The sequence below is a fragment of the Mobula hypostoma genome, chromosome 11, assembly GCF_963921235.1.
Source record: "Mobula hypostoma chromosome 11, sMobHyp1.1, whole genome shotgun sequence".
Classification (NCBI taxonomy): Eukaryota; Metazoa; Chordata; class Chondrichthyes; order Myliobatiformes; family Myliobatidae; genus Mobula; species Mobula hypostoma.
The window spans coordinates 47,444,900-47,472,227 of NC_086107.1; the positions used below are offsets into that span (position 1 = coordinate 47,444,900).

The following is a 27,328-nucleotide window of genomic DNA, read 5'->3' on the forward strand; positions in this document are numbered from 1 at the left end:
GCCCACTCTCCTAAACTGACCAAGTCTCTCTGCAACCTTTCCGTTTCTTCAATGTTCCTTTATCTTCTTATCAAGCTCGGTTAGAGTTGCTTGAATACTGTCTAATTTTGTACCTATTTATTTAATTTCAGCGCTGATTTGTTGCGAATCAGCCGATACTTCTTTTCTGAACTGTTGAAACTCCTCAGTAAGCTTTTGAATAGCTTCCAAAGTTGCTTTGGTAGTCGTAGTAATATAATAACCCATCTAACAGTAGTATTTCAAAAGGTTGGAAACAAAAGTAAGTAAGTCAGGAGCACCAGCAGAGAGCTGTTACTCCATCAGCGGCCACCAGACAAATCCCTTAACTTTTGTTCCTGAGTACAGCTTCATTAACTGTTATATTTATAGAGTTACATGCACAGTGCCAACAGAAAATAAAGTATAGTTACAATTCTGAATACTGATTTTAATAGCTCAAAAATAAAACTCACAACTGATATTCTTCTTCATTATGCTGTTTTGTAGCATCATAGATTTATGTCAGCAACTGAGAACATTCATGTTACAACAAAACATATTTAACTCCAATGTTTATTGATAGAAATCAAATATTAATGCAAGTTCTGAAGATACTGATGGCTTCATCTGGGCGGAAATTTTATATGATCAGCTTTCTACATTAGTTTCAATTGGCTAGCAATCTTAGAGCCCAAATGGGGAAACTTTCCTTGAACATTGTGTTTAGCAAAATTATAAATGTGTTGTTTTGTACTCTATTAATATGCCCTTGATCTAAATAAAGTCTATGTTCATGGCCACAAAACATAGCTTTGTAAATAAGTTAATTAATATCTTCAAATTTTTCTTGTTTTGTTTCAATCTTATGTTTTAACTGGTATAGTAGTTTGTTAATTTGGAAATATGTTTTGAAATGATGCATTTAAATTTTACAGAAACGATTGTCCTTGTTATTTTATGGGTACAGAGTATTCACCTGGAGAGATGGCGATTAGTTCTACAGGAATGTGGTGAGTAGCAACTTTACTTTTCTATTCATCTCACATTATTTACTTCCTGTATCTGAATGCTAGTTGCAATATTCACCGTCACCTCCTCTATGTTCTCCTATAACAAATTAAATGATAATAACTCGTGTTCTAAATCACTCCTTAATTTCCTTCACTTTGGAGAATATAGCAAAGAAAACATCAATGTGGATAGCATGGATTGCTTAAGTCATTTACAAATAGCTTTTTGATCACTTTCAGCAGTTTCTTTAAAAAAATCTCTTTTCCTTTGTATGGTATTGAACAATGTTTAAGGCTCTTCAACTGGCAGAAAATGCAATAAAGTTTGAGGTTATCACAATCACCTTGTTGAAATACTTAATTTGGGATTCGATACAGACTGAAGTAGTTCTGAAAAGTAAAACCAAGATGCCCGTCTTGTTAACAATGGAAAGTAGATCGGACAGAAATTGGGCAGAGAGAAGTGCTCCATCTTTTCTGACATGAAGCCAGTTTATTACCAGTTTACTTAGAGTTAGCTCCTGAAACTGAAATGGGTGGAAAAGACACTGCTGAAACAAATGTGTCCTATTAATTTAAGCAAATAAATTGTGTAGCTTGATTAAAGTAGGTGCTGGAGGTGGCTCAGAAAATGCTCCCAAAAAACTTTCTTTGTGTGTGAGATCCTGACTCTTCTTTGCTTCCCCACACTCCTTTCAAGACCAGAACAGTTTGACTTGATTCAACTGTATTGTACAATATATGGGGACTCTTTAAATGGCTTGCAGTGTAGGTAGAAACTTCATCATCGCCTCTTTTCCCCACCACCACCACTGATCTCTCCCCCTCCACATTTCCAGAGTATTGAAGATGATCGTTAAAGATAACCATTAGGAAATTAAGCTATGAGCGAATTGTGGCTGTGTGTTGGAAAGGAATAAACATCTCTATATTTTAGTCTTGTTGATGAACTGAAGAAGGTAGCTAGTTATATCTAATGTGTATTAGATATGTTGAGGAATCATGTGAAATATGAAACACTATTCTGTGTAAGTTGAACATGAAGTATTTTTCATTAAATAACTGATTTTTTCTTTAGCTCTACTGAAGTAACATGTAATGAACTGAAACTGTTTAGAAGAAGACTGAGGGTTTAGAAGTAACAGCTTTCTTATTGTTTTCAGGATATGTTTTGAGGGTACCATGCAATTTCAGAGTCAGAAACTAGGTAAGTTTCTGAAAAATTAATCTTAGAGTCATAAAGACCTGCACTATGGATCTGATCATTTGGCCCACCACCTCCACAGCAATCAGTGGGCATCATCTGTACTAGTCCCATCTCTCAGCATTTGGTCCATTTCCTTCCTTGAATGGGCGATTCAAGTGCTCATCTAGAGTGTTCTTAAATGCTGTCACTTCTCCACTTCTGCCACTCTCTCTAACTAAAATACTCCATCCCGAGTGACATCCTGATGAATCATAAACAGTTTTTTCTTCAGTATTGAAACACAGCAATTGCCAATGATGAACTATCTGTATATGTATTTGCTACTTACAAATTGATTTGCAAAGCTTATTCTCATGCATATTATTTGTTCATGATATTGCATACAATAAATACTATTGAGATGCCCTTAGCACATATGTGATGTTATGGTGTGTGAAAAGTTGGATATTAGTATGTACTAGGTTTGAGATTATACCATACCATAAAAAGCAGTAACAAAATTATAAATTGGTATTGTGCTACAGTTTTACAATCAGATAGTTTTGAACAAGCATTTTTACACTTTAGAGGGCAGAAAATCCTAAATAATAGGTTGCCTCTTATTGTCCATAAATATTAGTTGCTCAGCCAAAGGTTGTCATAAAATGTCAATAACAGTGACAATCTTGACACCTAGTGAACTGGGGTTATAAGGCTGCCAGACACATTCTTTAATGCAGCAAATCAAGTTATGTTAAAAGAAGCCTAGCACGGCACTACACTGTGTTGAGCTTCTGTGAGCTTAGCTCCAATGAGGTGACTGGCAGATTTCCAGCAAAATGCTATTTTCTGTACAAGGAACAGAGACGAGTGGGTGAGAATTTCAATGTTAGCAGGAGCTTGGGCCTACACTCTAATCATTCTCATACTGCTATTTTAGGAGTTGATCGTGTACAAATTAGCTGCTGTATTTTCCACATAATTAAATAAACCATACATAAAGCTACTTCATTGACTTTGCAGACTATTTGGTCTACTGAGCTGAGCCATATAATTACTTTTCTTTTTACTTAAACAGGGCATTTTTGATTGAGTTACAGTAAAGATGGCAACTGCATCTGTCTATCCTGTAGGTCATGTGCACATAAACATTTAATACCGCAGATATTGAAAATCTGAAATAAAGAGAGAGAATGCTTAACAAATCTGTAAGGTGAAAGACTAATCTTTTTAGACCAGTGACCTTTCATCAGAACCTACTTTCACTGCAGCGACAACTAGTACTTTCACAATTTGAGGCTTGATTATGATGAACAGCAAGTTTGTGGAACTATTCTCCTGACTTAGTGCCAATTTTAAGCTTGATGTTAGAGGTTGCTTAAGTCCTGAAAACTTACTCAATCACAAAATAAAACTGAGGTAAAAATAAAAACATTTGGAAGAACTCAACAGGCATCTGGAAAAGAAGATTTTCTCCTTCTGATGAAAGGTCTCTGATGTATTATAATCTCCTCTTACAGTTATATTGCTCGAACTGCTGCATGTTTGCAGCATGTACTGTTTTTTTATTTCCGATTTCCAGCATCTGCATAGTTTTTGACAATCAGATAACTTTCGGATTTTGAAAACAAGTAACATTGCACTTATTTGTTCAAAGCTTGTTACAGTATTTCAATTAAACTGAAGAAAAACATAATTAACCATTTTCCTGATTCTACAGATACTCATTGTGGACCAAGCCAAATATACTACAACTGCAGTGGTCTTGTAGGTGGATCTGAAAGAAATGTAGGAGCAGGATGCAGAGAGACCTGTGGAAATCTACTCCTAAACACTCCATGCCCTGAATCCATGCCATGTCTATCTGGCTGTGTTTGCCCCTCTGGGTGAGTGGCTAATTGCATTAAATAGTGATGTGCAACAATGATATAAGAAGGCAAAAGATAGCATGAATTACGGTATATTACTTTATTGTCTAAGATGGATATTAAAATATGACATGCACAACTAATAAACATAAAACTATAATGTTGTACTTTTTTAAGGACAAAGCTTTACAAATGATATTGTACGGCTGTCCAACGATCAGCACTCTGATGGGTATTTGCTTTTAATATTGGTGGCAGCACTTAATATCTCATAGTTCGAGATTCTGTGCTTTACTTCAAAGATGTCAAGTCATAGACAGTGTACTTTTTAAAGCCATATGTTATGCCTCATGTGAGAAGTATATGTATAGAGATGGGCTGCTGTAGGGAACTCTTAGTTGGTGCTTTAGGTTTTTGATTTTCTGGACGGTCTTGCTGTCTTTCATGACGTATCTGATAAACTGAGGCAATCTACATCTTTGAAGTTATTACTTTCAAGTATACCTAATAATTGGAGAACATTTCTACTTGGCATTATTGTCCTCTCATTGATGTTTGAGTTGTATTATGCCCATGGATTACTGTAGAGTGAAATAATTAACAAAATGCAGCATAATGGTTTGTTTGGATTCCATAATTCTGTCTACAGACAAGGAATGAGTCAAAATTCAGGTCTTTAAATTAATTTGTAATTTGGCACGGCCATAAAACCTTGTAAAGTTGAACAACATTTAAATTGAGCTTATGACTTATCCCCATGCACATTCGTTATGATTTTAACTTTAGTAATTATTTGCATTAATAACTTTATCCATTTTACCATTAAAACAGTTGCATTAGTCTGCTTTATTGCTGTAATTTATTATTCTAGTTTGTTATGAATTCCAGAAATTAAACATTCAACAATGAGAGTCAATGTAGCAGGAAAAAATGCCAAAGTGAGCTGGAGTGATTTACAGTGTGCTTTAAATCTGATTCTTAAATTACAGATTTTAGATTTTTATATTTTTGACTACGATTCATTAGATGTCGTAATCATCAGGAATATCTTTCTTCATGACAGTTATGTTTCTATCTGGTTATTCATCTACACCTTCTCACTGGAATTCAGAAGAATGAGAAGAGATCTTAAAGAAAGATATAAAACTTATGAAAGGGATAGATAAGATAGAGGCAGGAAAGTTGGTTCCACTGGTAGGTGAGACTAGAACTAGGGGACATAGCCTCACAATTCAATGGAAGAGATTTAGGATGGAGAAGAGGACGAACTGCTTTTTCCCAGAGGGTGGTGAATCTGTGGAATTCTCTGCTGAATGAAGCAGTGGAGGCTACCTCAATAAATATATTTAAGACAAGGTTGGATAGATGTTTGTATAGTGGGGGAATTAAGGGTTATGGGGAAAAGGCAGGTATGTAGAGATGAGGCCATGGCCAGATCAGCCATGACCTTATTGAATGGCAGAGCAGGCTTGACGGGCCGGATGGCCTACTCCTGCTTCCATCTCTTGTTCTTATTTAGTGTGGATATTTATTGAGGATAAATAAATAGAAGGTGTGGTTCTACAGAACCATCACATAATTATGTGGCTGACTGATATATTGTTCTCTAGACTAGTGTGAACTACATTCTTGCACTCACAGAATCATTTACTATGGAAACAGGCCATTATTTTGTGCTACTGCTCAGTAGATGAGGTGTTGTATTAGCATTAGGAGCAGGAATTCTTGGTTCGGGAGGCCCCTAGCAAAGATTGCAATTTCACTGCTATCTGCCTTGTAAGGATTGGATGGAACTCCCCACACCCCTTGCTAGTTATTGATGAATCTGCAGGATACACTTAGTATATATGTATTTCAGCTGCTTCTTTGAGATTTTGAGGGTTTTCTTGTTGAAGTTATGGTATTTGAGTTCAATACTGAACGTATTCAAAAACTTCAAAACAACATTTTTCAGTTCAGAAGATCATATGTACACACTTTAGATTTTTACTGGAGACAGATTATCCAACTGATTATCCATTACAGCCACTAATGAATTGGCTGCAAGAAAGTAAGATCTAATATGTTCTTTGTTGGCAATTATAGTGCATGATATGCACTAGTGATTGCTTATGAATTTTGTGGTTGTCTGTCACTACTTTTTAATTAGGGTAACAAAATACAGCTTATAAAATGCTGCTTCAAAGGCTAGGGATTTGAGGTGATGTAACAATGAATCAGAATTTTCCTTCTGTGGGTGGTGGATTCCAGACTTGGCACACAGTAAGAAAACTGGTGTTTCTACTCAGTGTATTTCACATCTCACATCATCTCTGGACTTTGTAACAGTGATCTGTGAATAAAACAGTAGACATAAGTGCCAAATTAGGCCATTCAGCCCATCATGTCTGCACCACCATTTCATCAAGGCTGATCCAATACCCTCTCAACTTATTCTCCTACCTTCTCTCCATAACCTTTCATGCCCTGAATGATCAAGAACCTAGTAACTTCTGCCTTAAATACACCCAATGACTTGGCCTCCACAGCCACATGTGGCAATAAATTACACAAATTCATCACCATCTGGCTACAGAAATTCCTCATCTCTGTTTCAAATTGATGTTCCTCTATTCAGAGGCCTTCTGGTCTTAGACTCCCCCACGACAGGAGACATCCTCTCCACATCTATTCTAGCTAGGCCTTTGAATGAGATCCCCCTCATTCTTCTAAATTACAGCATGTAAAGGCGCAGAACTATCAATTGCTCCTTTTACAATAAACCTTTCATTCCCAGAACCATTGTTGAAAAGTTCCTCTGAAACCTCTCCAATGTCAGCACATCCTTTCTTAAATAAGGAGCCCAATACTGCTCACAATACTCCACGTGAGCCTCACCAGTGCCTAATGAAGTCTCAGCATTACATCCTTGCTTTTATATTTTAGCCTTCTCAAATTGAATGCTAACATTGCACTTGCCTTCCTCACCACTGACTCAAACTGCAAACTAACCTTTAGGGAATCCTGCACAAAGACTCCCAAGTCCCACTGCACCTCAGATGTTTTGAATTTGCTCCCTGTTCAGAAAATAGTCTATGCTTTTATTCCTTCTATGAAAATGCATGCCCATGCACTTCCCAACTCTGTATTTTATCTGCCACTGCTTTGCCTATTCCCCTAATCTGTCCTTTTGCAGCCTTCCTGCTTCCTCAAAACATGTGAAGGTCGACGTATTTGTAATCAAGACGACTGCAAGAAACTGATTCTGCCCTGTCCCTCTGGCAAAACTGCAGCTTCCCTCTCTGAACAGGGGCTGCTAAAAACTAGCTTGTTATACCAAGTGAAGGAACATAATAGTTTTGAAGTTAATGCAGCAATAAGCAAGTGGAGAGTAAAAGATAGGCATGAAGATAAATCGATAAGTGGAATGTTGTCACTTATAAAAGATGACCTCATTTTCTAAAGCTCTAGACTTGCTTCTGGGACAAGTGACGTCCACAGAACAGAAGTTTGCAGATGTTACCATAGAGGTCCAAATCTCAATTAACAATGAATCAGAATTCAGGAAGCAGATAGGGTGCATGGTGTCGTGATAACAACCTCAATGGCAGCAAGACAAATGAGCTGGTCATTTTCTTCAGGAATGGGGATGATGTGTGAGGTCATATTTACATCAATGGTGCTGAGGTTGAGAGGGCTGAGAGCTTCAAGTGCATAGGAATGAATATCACCAATAGCTGTCGTGGTCCAACTATGTTCAAAGGTTCATTTATTATCAAAGTATATATCCATATACAACTCTGAGATTCATCTTCTCCAGATAGCCATGAAACAAAGAAAGAACATGGAGGTCATTCAGTAAGAAATATCAAACCCACCCCCAAGCATAAAAAAGAACTGCATTCCAATAGGCAACCCCCAACCCCCTTCCCACACACAAAATGGAACAAGAACATTAACCCTAAACCCCCTCCCTTGCATAAAATGCAACAAGAACATCGACCCCAGACAACCCCTCCCCTGCACAAAAAAACTAAAAGAATGCAACAAGAACCCCAAACACCCTCCCCTCACACAACAAAATTGAAAAGGAACAGGCAAAAAACACAGAATATAAAAACCATCTGAAAAATTCCACAGTCCAAAATCGCAATAGTCCAATCCATAAATGCAGAATCTTGGTGGCTTCACCCGACACCACAGAAGCACAGAGGCCACAGCAAGTCGACATCAATTGGCCCCTCAGACTCCTCCTGTTCAAAGTGTACAGCTCTGATATTCTTCTTCAGTGTTGACACTGTGGCCAAGACAGCTCATCAAAGTTCAAAATAAATTTATTATCAAAATACATATCTATCACCAAGTGCTGCCCTGCGATCTATTTTCTTGCAGGCATTCACAGTAAATACAAATATTCACAATAGAAAAAATGAAAAACTGCACAAAGACTGACAAACAACCAATGTACAAAAGATAGCAAATTGAGCTAATACAAAAAGAGAAAAAAAGAAAGTAATAACAATAAATAATACATATTAAGAACATGAGTTCAAGACTCCTTGAAGGTGAGTCCATAGGTTGTGGAATCAGTTAAGTTTAGGGAGAGTGAGGTTATCCACTCTTGTTCAGGGCCCTGCTGGTTGAGGTGTAGGTTGAGGTGTAATTGCTATTCCTGTACCTGGTGGTGTGGGTCCTGAGGCTCTTGTAACTCCCTCCTGATGCCAGCAATGAGAGGAGCGCATGGCCTAGATGGTAGGGTCCTTGATGATGGATGCTGCTTTCCTGCAACAGTTTTCCTTGTAGATGTGCTCAGCGGTAGAGAGGGCTTCACCTGTGATGGGTTGGGCTGTATCTTCTATTTTTTTTGTAGGCTTTTCCATTCAAGAACATTGATGTTTCCATAACAGGCTATGATGGAACCAGTTAGCATTCTCTCCACTGTGCCTCTGTAGAAGTTAGTCAAATTTTTAGATGGCATGCCAAATGTTTGCAATCTTCTTAGAAAGTATGGAGTTGCTGTGCCTTTGTAAAGGCACTTACATGCTGGACTCAGTGTAGATCCCCTGAAATGATAATCCAGAGAAATTTAAAGTTACTAATCCTCTCCACCTCTGTTCCCCAAATGAGGACTGTCTCCTGGACCTTTGAATTCCTCCTCCAGTAATCAATAAACACCTCTTTTATTTTGATGATGTTGATTGAGAGGTTGCTGTGACACCACTCAGACTTTTTCAGTCACCCTCCTATATGCTTATTCGTCACTGCCTTTGATTAGGCCAGCAACAGAGGTGTCTTTAGCAAACTTAAATATGCATTGGAGCTGTACTTAACCTCACAGTCATAAGTATAAAGTGAGTAGAGCAGTGGGCACAGCCTTATGGAGCACATGTGCTGATGGTGATTGTGGAAGAGATGTTCAGAATCAGAATCAGATTTATTATCAACGGCATGTGTCGTGAAATTTGTTAACTTGTGGTCAATCCAAACTGACTGGGTTCTGCGAATGAGGAAATTGAGGATATTTAGCCTCTACGTCCTTCGGAGGCTAAAGGAATTTGGCATGTCCCCTTTGAGCATCACCAATTTTTATTGATGCACCATAGAAAGCATCCTATGCTGATGCATTACAGCTTGGGTTGTATCTACTCTACCCTAGACTGCAAGGAGCTACAGACATTGTGGACATGCTCAGCACATGATGGAAATCGGCCTCCTCTCCACATTCTCTGTCTATACTTGTCACTGACTTGGTAAAGCAGTCAGCATAATCAAAGACATCATCCAGTCTGGATATTGTCCCTTCTTCATCACGCCCATTGGCAGGAGATACAAAAGCCTGAAAACACATTTCACCAGGCTTAAGGACAGCTTCTATCCTGCTGTTATGGTTCTCCAGTATGATAAGATCTACATTGTCAAGGCCTTGCACTTTAATGTTTACCTGCACTTCATTTTATCTGTAACTTGAATACTTTATTCTGCAGTCTGTTATTGCTTTCCCTTGTACTGCCTCAATGTACTGATGTGATGAAAATAATCTGCATCAATGGCATGCAAAACAAAAGTTTTCACTGTGCCTTCCGTCCATATGATAGGAACAAATCGATGGTTTAATTCAGGGGTGTCAAACTTATTTTAGGTCATAGGCTGGATTGGGCAATGCAACTTCATGCGGGCCGGATCAGTTGTGCACGTGCGAACGCACGCGCACGTGCTCCCACAGTTTTCGTTGCCTTCATTTTTTCAACCTGCTCTCATGTGTCTCAGTCTCTGCTATAACTACAAAGTGTTTCACTTTACGAATTTCGTTTCTTATGAAGAAGATTGCATAGCAAGCATTATTTTTATGATTGGTATTAACCTACAGTCGCAGGCTACAAGAAAGGTGTGATGAGAGAGGAAAAAACAATGCTATTTTGGCTGAGATTGTTTTGGGAGCCACATCCTTTCCATTAATAAACCATTTGAAATCGAATATTAGCAGACACAAATGTAGACCTAATGAAACAAATTGTAAATGTAGGCTACACAACTGCACCTAATCTTTATTAGCCTGCTTCCAGCAATCAAACTTAGACAATGAACACAGTTAGCCTCTAAGTTTTATTGAAGTGATCACATTTACAATAATAGAATAGTCAGAAAATGAATGAGTCACAATATTATGACACTCAATATTTCATAATGCATTTTGCTTACATGTGGCAGTGCATCGAACAATGACACTCATTTTTCACTTGCTGCTTCCAGACACCTGACATCTCTTGACTTTAACCAGCCTGTCAACATCAGGGACCAGTTTCTGGGCAGTGGTGATTTTCATAATGTCATTTAGACATAATGATTTCATAATGTCTGTGTGTCAGCTGCGAGCACAGTTTGGATTTGTTAATGTTAAGTATGGAGAACGCCTGCTCACAGAGATATGTTGTCCCGAACATGCAAAGGATCTTTGAGGCAAAGTCTGTCATCTTGGGGTATATACTTTATACTTTATTGTCGCCAAACAATTGAAACAATTGATACTAGAACATACAATCAGCATAGCGATATTTGATTCTGTGCTTCCTGCTCCCTGGATTACAAATCAATAGTAAATATTAAAAATTTAAATTATAAATCATAAATAGAAAATATAAAACTGGAAAGTAAGGTAGTGCAAAAAAACCAAGATGCAGGTCTGGATATTTGGAGGGTACGGCCCAGATCCGGGTCAGGATCCGTTCAGCAGTCTTATCACAGTTGGGAAGAAGCTGTTCCCAAATCTGGCCATACGAGTCTTTAAGCTCCTGAACCTTCTCCCAGAGGGAAGAGAGATGAAAAGTGTGTTGGCTGGGTGGGTCGTGTCCTTTATTATCCTGGCAGCACTGCTCTGACAGTGTGCAGTGTAAAGTGAGTCCAAGGATGGAAGATTGGTCCCAGGTATTGATAGAATGAGTCCAGACCTACAGTCTCAAATTTATATTTCAAAGCCGAGTTACACTGAATTTCAATTAGTTCCATTTGGAGCTCCTCTGGCACATCTGATGCTGCGTTGATGGCAAATGGCGAGCAAAATAGTGAGAATTCCTTTTCGAGCTGAGTGAAGACTTGGAAATGATTCTGAAACTCACTTTTCAGCCGTGATATTTTGTACTTGTACCTGCCCACATTGTCATTATTCCCATGAGCACGGACTGCAAAGAGGGGAAATGAGCTGGATTGCTCTGGGATAATTGCATCTCCCACAGGCCTAATTTAATTTGAAAGGCACGAATGCTGTCGTAGTATTCTGTAACAAGTTTGTTGCGGCCTTGCATGTTAACATTAAGCACATTTAAGTGCTCTGTTATATCCACTAAAAATGCAAGATCATGAAGCCAGTCTGTGTCATCTAACTCTGCCACTGGCTTCCCTTTCTCGTTCATGAATAGTCCAATTTCCGCACGTAATTGGAAAAAAAAATGTTTGAGCACAACCCCTCTGCTCAACCAGCGGACTTCAGTGTGGCAGGGTAGCCGTGTCCAATATTACTTTTGGACAAAAGGATGTCAAATTGCTGATGGTTGAGTCCCTTGGTTTTAATAAAATTAAACATTTTGATGACTACATCCATGACATTGCCCTCCTGCTACATAATGCCTCTTGGTGTATGATACAATGAAAATTCCAGAATTCCTGCTCCGGATTCTCTGTCTGAACTTTCTCTCTGAGTTTCACAACAACACCTGCCTTTTTCCCGACCATGGACGGTGCGCCATCTGTTGCCACGCCAACAGCGTGACTCCAGTCAACCCCCAGTCTGTCCAAGGCCTCGACGAGGCTGGAGAAAACGTCGTTCACCTTTGTGATGTTTATCATGGGCACCATCTCCACAAACTCCTCGGTGACAGTCAAAGATGCATCAACACCACAAATAAATATTCCCAATTGAGCTACATCAGTCATGTCTGTGCTCTCATTAATTGCAATAGAGAAGGCAATAAATGACTTCACTTTGTCTTTGAGTTGACTGTTCAAATCTCCTGCAAGGTGCCCAATTCTCACTGCCACCGTATTTCTTGATAAGCTGATATTACCAAAAGCCCGTCTCTTCTCAGGGCACACCAGCTCAGCCGCCGTCAGCATACATGCTTTGATGAATTCCCCCTCTGAGTATGGCTTCGATGCAGCAGCTATTTTGTTGGCAATAATATAGCTGGCCATGACAGCTCCATCATGAGTCTCTCGACTTTTGGTCGACTTTTGGTTTTTTCAGAGCTGCTTCAAGCTCGTTTACCTTTTGTGTTCTGAGTCGTCCTGCGTATTTGTCATATTTTTCTCCGTGTGACGTCTCATACTATTGTTTGATATTGTACTCTTTTGCCACAGCCACTTGTTGCGAGCATATCAGACACACAGGTTTGCCGCTGACCTCACAGAAGAAAAAATGATCTTTCCAATTATTGTTGAATATCTGACCTTCAATGTCAACTTTTCTTTTCTTGGAAAGCATTTTGAACCACAGCAGCAAACAGCCTCAGCCTCGCTACAGGTGTTACTTACCTGAGTACTCTGTGTGTTTGTACTGTGTCTGACGACGTAAGTGGGGCCCTAGTGGTCTTCAGTGCAGGGTGGTAGGTGCTTATGTACAGCGGGTGGTTAACTGCCGCCTACATCAAAGTTGCTGGCGAACGCAGCAGGCCAGGCAGCATCTATAGGAAGAGGCGCAGTCGACGTTTCAGGCCGAGACCCTTCGTCAGACGAAGGGTCTCGGCCTGAAACGTCGACTGCGCCTCTTCCTATAGATGCTGCCTGGCCTGCTGCGTTCACCAGCAACTTTGATGTATGTTGCTTGAATTTCCAGCATCTGCAGAATTCCTGTTGTTTGCGGTTAACTGCCGCCGTTTGTTTTCTAAGTACACACAACAAGCTGCCGGTGCAGCAGACGGTACAGACAGTGGTGGGAGAGAGAGCGGCTGCCGTACAGATACATAATAAACGGTCGTGAATATACTTCATTTTTCCCCAAATCATCCCGCAGGCCGGTAGTTTGACACCCCTGGCTTACAGGCAGCCTCAAAGCAAGAAACCCATAAGAACCCAATAAAAAAAAATAAAGACAAACCTCCAATGCACAGAGAAAGAGGGAAAAAAAACAGTAATCATACAAACAATAGAAGCGAGCAACAACAAGAGCATTCTGGACCAAATTGAGTCCTTAGATCCAAATGCCCGGAACAGCCTGGAGTAAGTCCAAGCCTTGGCATTCAGTTCACCATATCCGTGGGGCAAATCGCTGCAAAGGTTATCGACATGAAGCACAGCATCCAGGGGCAGTCTCACTGCCGCAAGGCTGCAGAGAGAGGAGCCCCCAGTCTATCTGAGCCCCCGTTTAAATTGTCCTAACAGCAGATCGTACCTCACATTACAACCTGGGCTCTGCCACGGAGAATCACACCAGTCCCAGAATACGCTGCCCAGGAGCTCGCTTCAGGCCTAGATTTTGCTGCTGAAGAATCTGTTCTCACCCTCTGAAGCATAATGTGGAATATACTACCTGGAGAATGTGGTGGGAGCAGAGACACTGCCAGCATTTAAAAAACATTCAAAGGAGCACATAAATCATCCAGACACTAAAGCTATGTGCTGGAAGATCGGATAAAAATGGATGATGATTCTGCCTGACCTGTTTAATTGCTGTTGATTCCAAAATTTAGCAATTAGTATAAAAGATGGGTTGATTTTGTCAGCTACACTTAAAATCTATCATATATGTGCAATAAAATTTATAAGTATTATGATAATTTTGTATTACGTGTTGTTATCTTTCGGTAGTTGTGAATGTTAACCATGATATCATCAACTTCTCAGTGGAAGGAATTTATGCAGCAATTGATTTACATGCTCTTTATGGGGCATAAAAATCCCCAGGCCACATTCAATTACTTTTATCGAATGACAATCAGAAATTAATTAAGAAATTACAGGCAACTGGAAGTTATTGAAATTATTCGGAACTTTATTAAAGAACTTTTAATATTGTTACAGTGCACAATCTGTTCTTTGTGAAGTACAGTGGTTGCTTGTGAGAAAATATTTCGGATATCTGCCAACTCATCTCCCAAAAAAAATCTATTCATTTTTGAGTGGTTTTGAGTAACAGAATTGAAAAACTGATATTTCATATTAGTTTCATGAGAACCAAATCAGGTTTCAGCTTCCAGAGAATGGAGGTTTCTCTTTAACAAACAATGCTAACCTTCAATATGTCCAATTGTACTATTTATATAAATTTTCACGCCAACCATCTGTGATGTAGCAGCTAGTAAGTCCATGAAATTGCTATGAAGCGCAAAGATATTGTAAGTGCCGAAGAACAGAGGTACCCTGAAATATATGTGCATAGATCTCTTAAAAGTAAATTTTTCAATTTTGATAGAGTGACTGAAAAGGTATAAGGTTTGCAATCCTTTATTATTCAAGGTATGAAATATAAATGCAGAAACTCACACTAGAACTGTAGTCACACATTCAATATTCCATATAATTCTGGTCACCACATTGCACAAAGATTGAAATTGCTGTGGAAAGTTTTCAGAAATTTATGCAGATACACCCAGGATTGATAACTTGTAGCTCTGAGGGAAGCTCAAATAGGTGGGTTGCTTACTTTGGAACAGGTGAGCTGTGGGAAGATTCAATTGTAAAAAAAACTATTTCCCACTTAGTAAAGGGCTCAGGAAACAGAGTTCACAGATTTAAAATGACAGGTATAGAGATGTCGTAAGGAAAATCCTTACCCAGAGAGCAGAGTTCTAGAATTCCCTGCCTGAAATGATGCAGAATCTGAAATCTTCATTATGTTTAAATAATAGCTGGACATGTATATGGGAGCAATGATCTGCAGCCATTTGGTGGAATCCTGGATTTGACTGGCACAGGCATGATGGGCCAAATAACTTCTTTCCAATTCGTAATTTACTATTGTTGTCTGAATATGAAGGGGAAGAATTTATAAAGGGTAGAAGATTTTACAGAAACTGTAGGTTATGAAAATATGAAGCAAAAAAAATACTGGAAACATTCAACAGTCGGACAGCATCTGTAGAGAGGGAGAGAGGGAGAGAGAGAGAGTGTGAGAGTGATTGATTGATTGTTTCAATGCTTCATCAAACATTCTGACAGGTTTGCCAGAAACCTTGCATATTTGGATACACATGTGGCAAAGTCCCAAATTTCCTGGCATTTTCACAGTTAGAGGCTGTAGTTCTGAATAAAAATTATGCTTTAATAGGGTATATAGGATTACATAATAATTAGTGGTGAACATAACATTTTAGATGTTTGCATGTTTTAATAGATCACATTTTGTTTAAATTTGGCCAATTGAAGGTGAATTAACGATTGACTGGTAACTAGTTCCTTGAAATATATTGCATCTTTTGCTAATAATTTGTTGATACATTTAAAGCACGCAGCCTACATGATGACCAGTGAATGTTAATATTTGTTTATTTTATGTCTGAAATTTCCAGCAGCTTCATCTCCAACCTTTTCTATATCCTGCTTTAAAATAAGCTGCCTGGCAGTTTTCACAAGTTTTTTTTAATTATTGCAGGAGCTTTCAGTGACTTTCATTGTAACTATATTGTGGAGCTATTTGGAGTAACTTGGTTCTTTTTAAAAATATATGATGCATTATCATGCAAGTCTACCTAACCCCAGCTAGGATTCAGATGTTGATCAGTCTGTTGGCTCAGTTTATTCCAATGAATAATAGCTGGTATTAGAGTGTGTGGGGAGGAGTGTGAGGCTTAGTTAGTCAGTTACATTTGGATTTTCATTTATACACTGGATATGATCGATATGAAGGAAAACACTTGCTGCTGAAGCTTTTTTCCATTTGTAGAAGGTTAAGTTTAGGAGAACTATTGAAGATAGCAATTAAGCTTAAGATCATATATTCAATTAAAAAACAGAAATCAGATTAAGCTCTGGTACTTTCACCAGAGTTGAGGAACAATGTGGAATTATGCATAGTAGAATCGGCATAAAATCCCAGAGTACATAAATGCAGCAACCAGGCAGCAGACATGTTCAGATAAGAATGACTGCTCTTCAGAATGATCACTGTAAATCACATTTATTTCTTTAAAATTTAATGCATGGCAGGAAGAATCATGTGCCACAATTAAGCAGTTCACTATAAGATATGTTGATAGAATTTTCTTTATTAAATATCCATTCATCTTCTATGCACATACTTTTCTTTGCATTAGATGTCCTATTTCTTAATGAACGGAGCGAAATGTGCATATCTTGTAGCATCAGGAATAGATATAAGACTTATGTTCTTAATGTCAGAAATCTTGTACATCCTTAATTTGGAATATCTGGAGTTTGTTGTATCCAGAATAAGTTAAAACAAAACTTCCGGCCATTTCATCTTTAGTTATTAACCTTGAAGAACTGTTTCCAGTTTAAAAGTAGACATGTGCTACTCCTGAATAATTGTTGTTAGGTTTCCACAGGTTATATGCAAATAAGGTATTTTTGAGGAATGAACAATGTTACATTTTTCAAAGTCTTTGTTCAAAATCCAGCCTATTACTTTTTAAACATTTTACTTGGCTGGTTTAAAAGATGGCTTTGCACTGGTTTGTAACGTAAACCTCTTTATTTTGACAAAGAAAGGTTGATAACGTCAAACATTGACTACATTAATAAATCCATCAATTGAGCAAAAATTCATGAAAATCTACATTTTTATGAGTTTTCAAACAAAACAGATACAAGTTCATATCCAGTAATTAAAATGAAAGTGTGGTGTGGATTTTGGACATAGGACAATTGCTGCATACTTTTTCCAAACATTGACTTCATTAGGCGGGACAATAAAGATGAGCTTTAGCCAATTATAAGGAATTATTGCAATGAAAGCATATACTTTTGTGTTCAGCAAATGTTTGGTCAGTGAGGCCTCCAGTCACTCTTGCTTCATTTTGCAGGTAGTCTTTGCTTTCCTTCAGCATTTAGAGACAGACAGAGTTTTGTTTTGAGATTGTTGCTGAAATCTGACCCAGATTAATTCACTCTTCCTCTACCCTTCAACAAATTTATTTGGAAAATAGGGGAATTCATTTCCTTCAAACCTTAGCTACTCTTTTTAAAAAAACCTTTGATCTTCCGAATGCACATGGAACATATAATGAATTTACATGGAGAAATTTAACCTTAGTATTATTTTTCTTTTAATTACTTTTTAATGATTGACAACAATTTGACTCACATGACTAAATATACTGTATTGAAATTATACTGGTGCTATTGCAACTATCTAAAATGGTAAGCATTTTTGTGTTTAATCATTCAGGTATTGCAGCAATTTCAAAGTACTTTTGGACTTTGTACGTTGCCTCTTTTAGGAATATTTATTTTGTTTATTTAGTGATACAACGCAGAGAAGGCCTTTCTGGTTCTTTGAGCAGTGCCGCCCCAGAAATCCTGATAACCTTTGTGTTATGTTACTTCTGTTTAAACATACCATGGGTTAACAGTAAAGAATCATATTCTGGAAGAATTAGAGAACTTTTAACTACAGTAATAAACAAACACGTCTTAACCCAGCCATGTGCTGGAACATTCTGGCAATCCTGTGTATGCTCAGTGCTCTGTCCAGTCATGTACTGGCACATCATTGCACGTGATATCACCACATCTTCCTTTCCTTAAAAAGAAAAACAATTAACAATGTTAATCAAAGCAAATACATAATTCAACAAGTCTCTATCAGTCTCTCTGTGGGTTTACGAACATGAATAGACCTTCTAAGTGGTGTACACAGATCTTGTGTTTCCTTGTTATTATTTATATGTTTTGTCCTGTCTGCATAAGTTAACTGAATGTCTGAAGTTGGCTCTTTCTTGAGGTCTTTGCGATTTCTTCTTACCACTGCTCCCTCCTCTGTTTGGACCGTGTATGATCTGGGTTGTACTTCTTCAAGTACTGTAGCTTTCTGTGTCCATGTGTTCACTTTGTCTTGTGTCCTCACTTCATCTTCCTGATCTAATTCAGGTAATGGATGAGAACATCTATCAAAGTATATTTTCTGCTTTGCTTTGTGTTCATCTTTCCATCTTTTCACTTGTTCACCTTCCTCTGTTCTCAGAAGGCTCTCATCCATTGGCAGATCAGATCTCAATCGTCGATCCATCAAGAGCTGAGCAGGCGAAAATCCACGTTCAAGTGGAGTACTGTGGTAGGCTATCAAGGCTTTTTAAAAATCACTTCCACTATCTTTTGCTTTGTGCATCAGTTTCTTGACAATTCCTATCAATTTCTCAAATAATTCATTAGACTGAGGGAAAAATAGACTAGATGTTGTATGATCAAAGCCCCATTCACAAGCAAAATGTTTCACGCATTCAATGCTGAATTGTGGACCATTGTCTGTGAAAACTTCAGGTACACCATGTCTTGAAAAAACTGATTTCATGCATGTAATTACATTTTCTGCAGTCATTCTGCCCAGACAACACACTTCAGGATACAATCAGTAGTAAACTGTTATTAATAGATAGTCTTTGTTGTTAGTTATAAAAAGGTCAACGCCTACCTTCTGATAAGGTCTCTGAGGATTTGGATGTGGATGCAATGGCTCCTTAGGGTTGCTAGGTTGGTATTTAAGGCATACTTGACAATAAGACACCAATCCTGCAATCCCTTGATTCATCCTAGGCCAAAACATCACTTCCTGTGCTCTACTCTTACGTTTTCCAATGCCTAGGTGGCCTTCATGAATTTTATCAAGCACTTCTTTACGGACACTTTTAGGTATAACAATTCTACTACCTTTGTACAATATCCCATCCACAACAGACAGTTCTGATCTGCGGTTCCAATAATTTTGTACTACTGAGGTACAGTCATGCCTATTATCTGGCCATCCACCCAACACCATGTATTACCTGATTGAGAATTTTGTTCTTTTCTGTCTCAAGACGCAGCAGTTCCAACTTTTTGGGAGCAACAGGTACAGTTTCTATGACCATATCAATAAATACCTGAACATCAATAACATTCTTGTGACTGTCTTTTATTGTTGGATCCACAGCTCTGGAAAGTGTGTCAGCCATGTACATGAATTTTCCAGGTGTGTATGAGACATTCAATGCATATCTTTGCAATTTGCTCACATTCGCTGAATTCGCAAAGGACAGTCACTTAAAGGTTTGTTAAACAATGCAATCAATGGCTTATGATCGGTTTCAACATCAATAGATTACCCTGACACAAACTGATGAAATCTCTCACAAGCAAGCATAATGCTGAGCAATTCTTTTTCAATTTGGGCATACCTTGTTTCTGGATCAGATAATGAATGAGACGCATATGTCACTGGTAGCCATTCCTGATCATGTTTTTGGAGTAATACTGCCCCTAAGCCTGCTTGAGATGCATCACGTGAGATTTTGATGGGTCTCTCAGCATCATAAAATTTCAACTCAGGTTCTTTTGTGAGTACTTTCTTGAGAATTTGCCATGCCTTCCCCTGTTCATGGTTCCAGCTTCATTCAACAGGAATTCTGCAGATGCTGGAAATTCAAGCAACACACATAAAAGTTGCTGGTGAATGCAGCAGGACAGGCAGCATCTCTAGGAAGAGGTGCAGTCGACGTTTCAGGCCGAGACCCTTCGTCAGGACTAACTGAAGGAAGAGTGAGTAAGGGACTTCCAACTTTTAAATCTCTTACTCACTCTTCCTTCAGTTAGTCCTGACGAAGGGTCTCGGCCTGAAATGTTGACTGCACCTCTTCCTAGAGATGCTGCCTGTCCAGCTGCGTTCACCAGCAACTTTTATGTGTTCAGCTCCATTCATTTCTCTTTTTTGTTAGCTGTCTCAATGGAGCAAGCTGTTCCGAGAGATTGGGTATGAATTTTCCCACATAGTTAACCATTCCCGTAAACCTCTGAACATCCTTTTTACATTGCGGTCTTGGCATGTTCTCGATGGCAGAGCCTTCAATGGATCAGGACGCACACCCTCTTTGCTGATGATATCAACCACAATTGTAAGTTCAGTCACTCCTAGCTGACATCTGTCTTTATTCAACTTCAGGTTAGCCTTGTGTGTTGCCTCAAAGACTTGTCTGAGCCTGGCGTCATGCTCTTGTTTAGTTGATCCCCAAATGATAATATCATCCATGGATGTACCTACACCCTCAATGTGCTCAGATAGCATGTGAATGGTTTTATGGTACACTTCAGGAGCTGAGGCAATTCCAAAAGGGAGCTAAAGAAAACAGAATCTGGCAAAAGGAGTGTTAAAGGTACACAATTTTGAACTAGGTTCATCTAATTTGAGTTGCCAGAATCTGGAGGATGCATCTAATTTACTAAAATACTTTGCATTAGCAAACCGTGACATAATTTCTTCACGAATAGGCAATTTGAAATGCTCTCTTTTAATGGCCCGATTCAAGTCTCTTGGATCTAAACAAGTCGTCAGTTTTCCATTTTTCTTATCAACAATGACAAGTGAATTGACCCATTCAGTTGGTTCATCAATTTTTTTAATGAATCCTAGCCTTTCCATTCTGTTTAGCTGTGTTTTCAGTTGACGATGCAAAAGGTACTTTTCTACATGGATGTATTACGGGTTGCACTGTATTGTCACTTTTAATCGAGTGCTCTCCTGGAAGACAGCCAAGCCCTTTAAACAAATCTTCATACTCTTTCATCAAGTCACTGTATTCTGACTCTGTGTCGCTATCCAGGACTAAAATTTTTTTCACCAAATTATGTCTTTCACAGACAGATAAACCCAGAATTGACTGTATATTTTTTGGCACGACCACAAATGAAAACATATGCACAATATTCTTGTGTGTGATACCTTTGCCACACATCTTCCTTTAACCGGAATGTCTGCACCTGAATATCCAGTCACTTTTATATTTGTCTGATGTAACTTCGGTCTTGGCTTTAAAGCATTAAAGTCAGATTCTGCAAGAACATTTACTTACAGTCCAGTATCAACTTTAAACAGAATATTGTTTTGATTCACTTGCAGCAGAATAGTCCAGTCATTCTTACTTTGTTTATTTTCACAAAGCACATCTATATAAAATTCCTCGCGTTCATCTTCAAGCACAGCATTTACTTGTTTCAATTTATTTTACTTCTTTCTACTTTTACAACAGCATGAAAAATGATTAATCTTATCACAGCCATTGCAAATTTTGCCATATGCAGGGCACTGATTTGGATGATGTTCCCATGCACAGCGATCACATAACCTTTTTCATGCCAATGCCGTCTTGCTCTCTTGTCAGTTTCGTTGATGTATTATTATATTTCTTGATGTATTCGCACTTTTTTACAGCGTTTACATTGCAGTTTTCGACAAAAAGTTCTTCTGCCTGCAACGTCACGGTCTCAGAAGCTTTGCAAAGCTTTTTCAAAATTTAAATCTTGCTCTCTCAACAGCCTTTCTCTCAGAGTATTATCTCAAATGCCACAAACAAGTTTATCTTTAATGAGAGAGTCCGTGAGCAATCCAAGCTCACATGTTCTACCACCTACCACTCCACCAGCCTCCGGGTCCAACATATTATTCTCCGTAACTTCCGCCACCTCCAACGGGATCCCACCACTAAGCACATCTTTCCCTCCCCCCCCCCTGCATTCCACAGGGATCGCTCCCTACACAACTCCCTTGTCCATTCGTCCCCCCCATCCCTCCCCACTGATCTCCCTCCTGGCACTTATCCTTGTAAGCGGAACAAGTGCTACACATGCCCTTACACTTCCTCCCTTACCACCATTCAGGGCCCCAAACAGTCCTTCCAGGTGAGGCATCACTTCACCTGTGAGTCGACTGGGGTGATATTCTGCGTCCGGTGCTCCCGATGTGGCCTTTTATATATTGGTGAGACCCGACGCAGACTGGGAGACCGCTTTGCTGAACATCTACGCTCTGTCCGCCAGAGAAAGCAGGATCTCCCAGTGGCCACATATTTTAATTCCACATCCCATTCCCATTCTGACATGTCTATCCACGGCCTCCTCTACTGTAAAGATGAAGCCACACTCAGGTTGGAGGAACAACACCTTATATTCCGTCTGGGTAGCCTCCAACCTGATGGCATGAACATCGACTTCTCTAACTTCCGCTAAGGCCCCACCTCCCCCTCGTACCCCATCTGTTACTCATTTTTATGCACACATTCTTTCTCTCACTCTCCTTTTTCTCCCTCTGTCCCTCTGAATATACCTCTTGCCCATCCTCTGGGTCACCCCCCCCCTCCTTGTCCTTCTTCCCGGACCTCCTGTCCCATGATCCTCTCGTATCCCCTTTTGCCTATCACCTGTCCAGCTCTCGGCTCTATCCCTCCCCCTCCTGTCTTCTCCTATCATTTTGCATCTCCCCCTCCCCCTCCAGCTTTCAAATCCCTTACTCACTCTTCCTTCAGTTAGTCCTGACGAAGGGTCTCGGCCTGAAACGTCGACTGCGCCTCTTCCTATAGATGCTGCTTGGCCTGCTGCGTTCACCAGCAACTTTGATGTATGTTGCTTGAATTTCCAGCATCTGCAGAATTCCTGTTGTTCACATGTTCTACTACGCTTTCTTAACTCAGTAACATACTGATCAATTGTTTCAGCGGCTCACTGTGCACATGTGAAGAATTTATATCGCTCATATGTTAAATTACACTTAGGTATACAAAATAATTCAAATCTGTCCATTACTGATTTTAAATTGAAATTATCTCCATCTTCAAAAATGAAATTATTATATACCTCTATTACATGGAGCAAAAGCGCAGCTTTGGTTTTTTCGGAATTTTTCTTCATAATCGATCGCTGATAAGTACAGTTCAAACTGTTGCTTGAATATCCTCCAGTTCTTAGCTACATTGCCAGTCAGCTGAAGTTTTGGGGGGGTTGTAAACCTCCCATTTTACCGTTTACAGTTCGAACTTTTTTCTTCTTTTTTTTCGATTATCTTCAATTCTCGATTTTCCCATATTATTCTTCCAGAACCACTTCTGACACCATGTTATGCTACTTCCGTTTAAACATATCGTGGGTTAACAGTAAAGAATCATATTCTGGAAGAATTAGAGAACTTTTATTTACAGTAATAAGCAAACATGTCTTAACCCAGCCACGTGCTGGAACATTCTGGCAATCCCGTGCATGCTCAGTGCTCTGTCCAGTCATGTACTGGCACATCATTGCACGTGATATCACCACATCTTATTTAACCCTAACCTAATCAAGGGACAATATATGAGAGACCAATTAACCTACCTGGTCTTGGGGCTGTTCGAGGAAACTGGAGTGTGCTGGGAAAACCCACACATTCCACGGGGAAGGACTGCTTATATGGTACTGTTTCATATACTTTGGTTTGTACAAACCACCGCACACAAAATGCTGGAGGAGCTCAGCAGATCATGCAGCACCTACCAAAAGGAATAAACAGTCAATGTTTCAGGCTGAAACCCTCCTTCAAGACTGGATAGAAAGGGCGAAGAAGCCAGAATAAGAAGATGGGGGGAGGGGAAGGAGTACAATCTAGAAGGTCATAGGTGAAGTCAGGTGGGTGGTGGAGATGGGTTGATGTAAGAAACTGGGAGGTGTTAAGTAGAAAAGATAAAGGGCTGAAGAAGAAGGAATATGATAGGAGAGGAGAGTGGACCACGGGAGAAAGGGAAGCAGGAGGGGCACCAGGGGGATGTGTTAGGTAGGTCACAGGAAAAGAACAGGTAAGTGGAGAGCCAGAGTAGGGAATGGAAAAAGAAGAAAGGGAGAGGGAGAAAAATGGCCAGAAGTTAGAAAAATCGATATTCTTGCCATCAGGTTGGAGACTATCCAGATGGAATGTGAGGTATTGCACCTCCAACATGAGAGTGACCAAAGGGGCAAACACATAAAGGAATCATGGAGGGATCAGGAGCATTTCTTGTGGAAAGAGGAGAGTGATGGGGAGGTAAGGGTGTGCTTGGTGGTTGGACAGTTCTTCCAGGCGAGACACCACTTCAGCTGCCAATCTGTTGGGGTCATCTATTGCATCCAGTGCTGCTGATGTGGTCTCCTCTACATTGGAGAGATACAATGTAGATTGGGGGATTGTTTTGTCAAGCACGTTCGCTCTATCCAAAATAGGTAGGATTTCCCGGTGGCCCACCATTTTAATTCCAACCCCCAATCCCATTGACATGTTGGTCCATGACCTCCTCTACTGTCAAGATGAGGCCACTCTCAGGTTGGAGGAACAAAAACTTCATTCCGTCTGGGTAGCCCCTAACCTGATGGCATGAACATCAATTTCTCTAACTTTTGGTAATTTTTCCCACTCCCCATTTCCTCTCCTTCCATTACACATTCTGATTCCCCTTGTACCTCTTCTCTTCTCCTCACCTACCTATTACCTCCCCATGGTGCTCACCCCCCTTTCTCCCATGATCCACTCCTCTCCTGTCAGATTCCATCTTCTTCAGCCCTTTACATTTTCCACCTATAACCTCCCAGCTTCTTACTTCATCTGCCCACCCCCATCCTCCCAGCTTCACCTATCACCTTCTAGCATTTACTCCCCTTCCCCTTCCCCACCCCACCTTCTTCCCCATTCCTGAAGAAGGGTCTCTGCATGAAACTTCAACTGTTTATTCCTTTCTATAAAGTTCCTGCTTTGGCGTGTGGCCAAGAGGTTAAGGCGTTCGTCTAGTGCTCTGAAGGTCGCTAGTTCGAGCCTTGGCTGGGGCAGCGTGTTGTGTCCTTGAGCAAGATGACACCGGTGCCAAGCTGTATGGGTCCTAATGCCCTTCCCTTGGACAACATTGGTGGTGTGGAAAGGGGAGACTTGCAGCATGGGCAACTGCTGGTCTTCCATACAACCTTGCCTAGGCCTGCATCCTGGAAACCTTCCAAGGCGCAAATCCATGGTCTCAGGAGTTCCTCCATTATTTTTTGTGTGTTTCTCTGGATTTGCAGCATTTTCTAGAATCTTTTGTGCTTACAGTCTATACAGAAGTCTACTTACTGTTGCTTAGTTGTTGGTTGCATTGTTCAGTTGGCAACAAAACTAAATTTTATATTCTGAATGATTCAGAGAACGACAATGGGTCCTTTATTTTAGAAATATTGAATTTTTGCATTATTTTTGTTTTGGATCAATTAATGTGTAATCAGTTTCTGAATAACTTCAATTATAATCAATGAGTCATCAATCATTAGTGACAATGGATTTCAAATTTTCAACAGGGATATAAATTAGTTAAGATAAAATAAATTATGCCATTGATTGCTCACAATTTTGCATGTCATATGATCTCAAATGACATTGATAATTTGTAGATTATAAACTATAATTTATATATGTTGAACTATAATTTATAGTTGTGCATGGGTTTATATACTGGCCTTTTGCAATGGAGACAACTCTAACACTAACCTTGCTTAAATCTTTTTGTCCATTTTTTTTTCTGGAAAATTAAGGTTTAAAAACAATGGTAGGACAGTTTGTGGTAGGTGATTTGAAAACTGAAGGGGAAGGTAAAAAATGTCTAATTCTGCTCCTATGTCTTATCATCTAAAGTAAAGCAGAAATGAGACAAATGATGGGAGAGTAGCTGAGAGAAGAGGGGAACCTTGACTCTTTCTCTCTGGCAGGTCCAGAAGAAATAAAAAATTTCAAAAAAAAAGATCTATTGAAAGAGATTTTATTTATTCTTTAAATTCTAATACATCTTCATCAGAGTTTCCTCCAATCACTGAAAATACTGTAAAGTAAAAGAAAGGACTTTCATCCATGTCTTCCTCCAGATCCAGAATGAGAATATGAAAAGTATAAACACTTCTCTGTTCGTAATGTATTTCTGTTTGTGTGAAATATACACATTGATGGACTTTTTAGGCTGAATAGATTTCTTTTCTATAAATTCTGCTTAAATAATTAATTCAGTCTCTAAACAATGGGTTCCCAACCTGGGGTTCATGGACCCCTTGCTTATTGGTATTGGCCCATGGCAGAAAAAAAGTTTTGGAACCCTTGCTCTGAACTCAGCAAAAATTAAGTTACAAATTCAAAGTACCATAGTGTATGATATGTTGCACTTTCTTTCCGGATATCACTGTTACAATAGCCCCTTCAGTTCCAATCAATGGTGAAATTTCTTGTCCTGTTCATCATTTCTACAACCAAAAAGCAGTGCTGATCATAGAATCTGCAAGTCTACCTCACCAGAGAGCAGATTATCAAAGGGGCTGTGCAGTTATGGATTAACGCGGGGAACAGGCCCTCGCTACAGCTACTCAAGGAAGCAACCATCGCAATCGGTGCTTGAGAATGCAGAAGTACGGTATGCACACTGACACTTGAGTAGGACTTAAAAGGGATCCCCGTGGGGCTGCGTTCTCAACGATTGTATTCACTAAAATTCGATCGCTAGAAAATAAACTGGATTACCTGAATCTGTATTCTGAACCAGCGGGAGCTGAGGGGCTGTTGCACACACGCCCTGACAGAAATGGAGCTCCAGGCCAACTCTCCAGGCTCTGCCATTCCAGCTAATATGCCCAATCTCCTTTAGGCTGGGCAGAAATCCTGTGATCTCTGCCATGTCCTGCGGAGGAGGTCTATGTTTCTACAGCAATAAGAACTGCTGTGTGAACAGCTCGGTAGTAATGGCCCACCGATCACTGCAGATGGAGTGTTTAATGGTCAGGTGCAAGCCCTCTACTTACCGAGGAAGTTCACTGCCATTGTGGTTACTGTGTATATCCTATGCTAGTCCTGGAGAGGCATTGTAGGAGCT

The 27,328-nt window shown here is 39.6% G+C and overlaps 1 protein-coding gene across 1 annotated transcript in view; it reads left to right on the forward strand.

Annotated features, from left to right (window-relative positions):
* Nucleotides 1–27,328, forward strand: part of otog (otogelin) — a 235,636-nt gene that overhangs the window by 63,128 nt on the left and 145,180 nt on the right. The window contains exons 20-22 of the mRNA XM_063063100.1: nucleotides 936–1,010; nucleotides 2,174–2,217; nucleotides 3,917–4,082. Of these exons, the coding sequence (XP_062919170.1) occupies nucleotides 936–1,010; nucleotides 2,174–2,217; nucleotides 3,917–4,082 (285 nt within the window). The remainder of the gene's footprint in view (nucleotides 1–935; nucleotides 1,011–2,173; nucleotides 2,218–3,916; nucleotides 4,083–27,328) is intronic.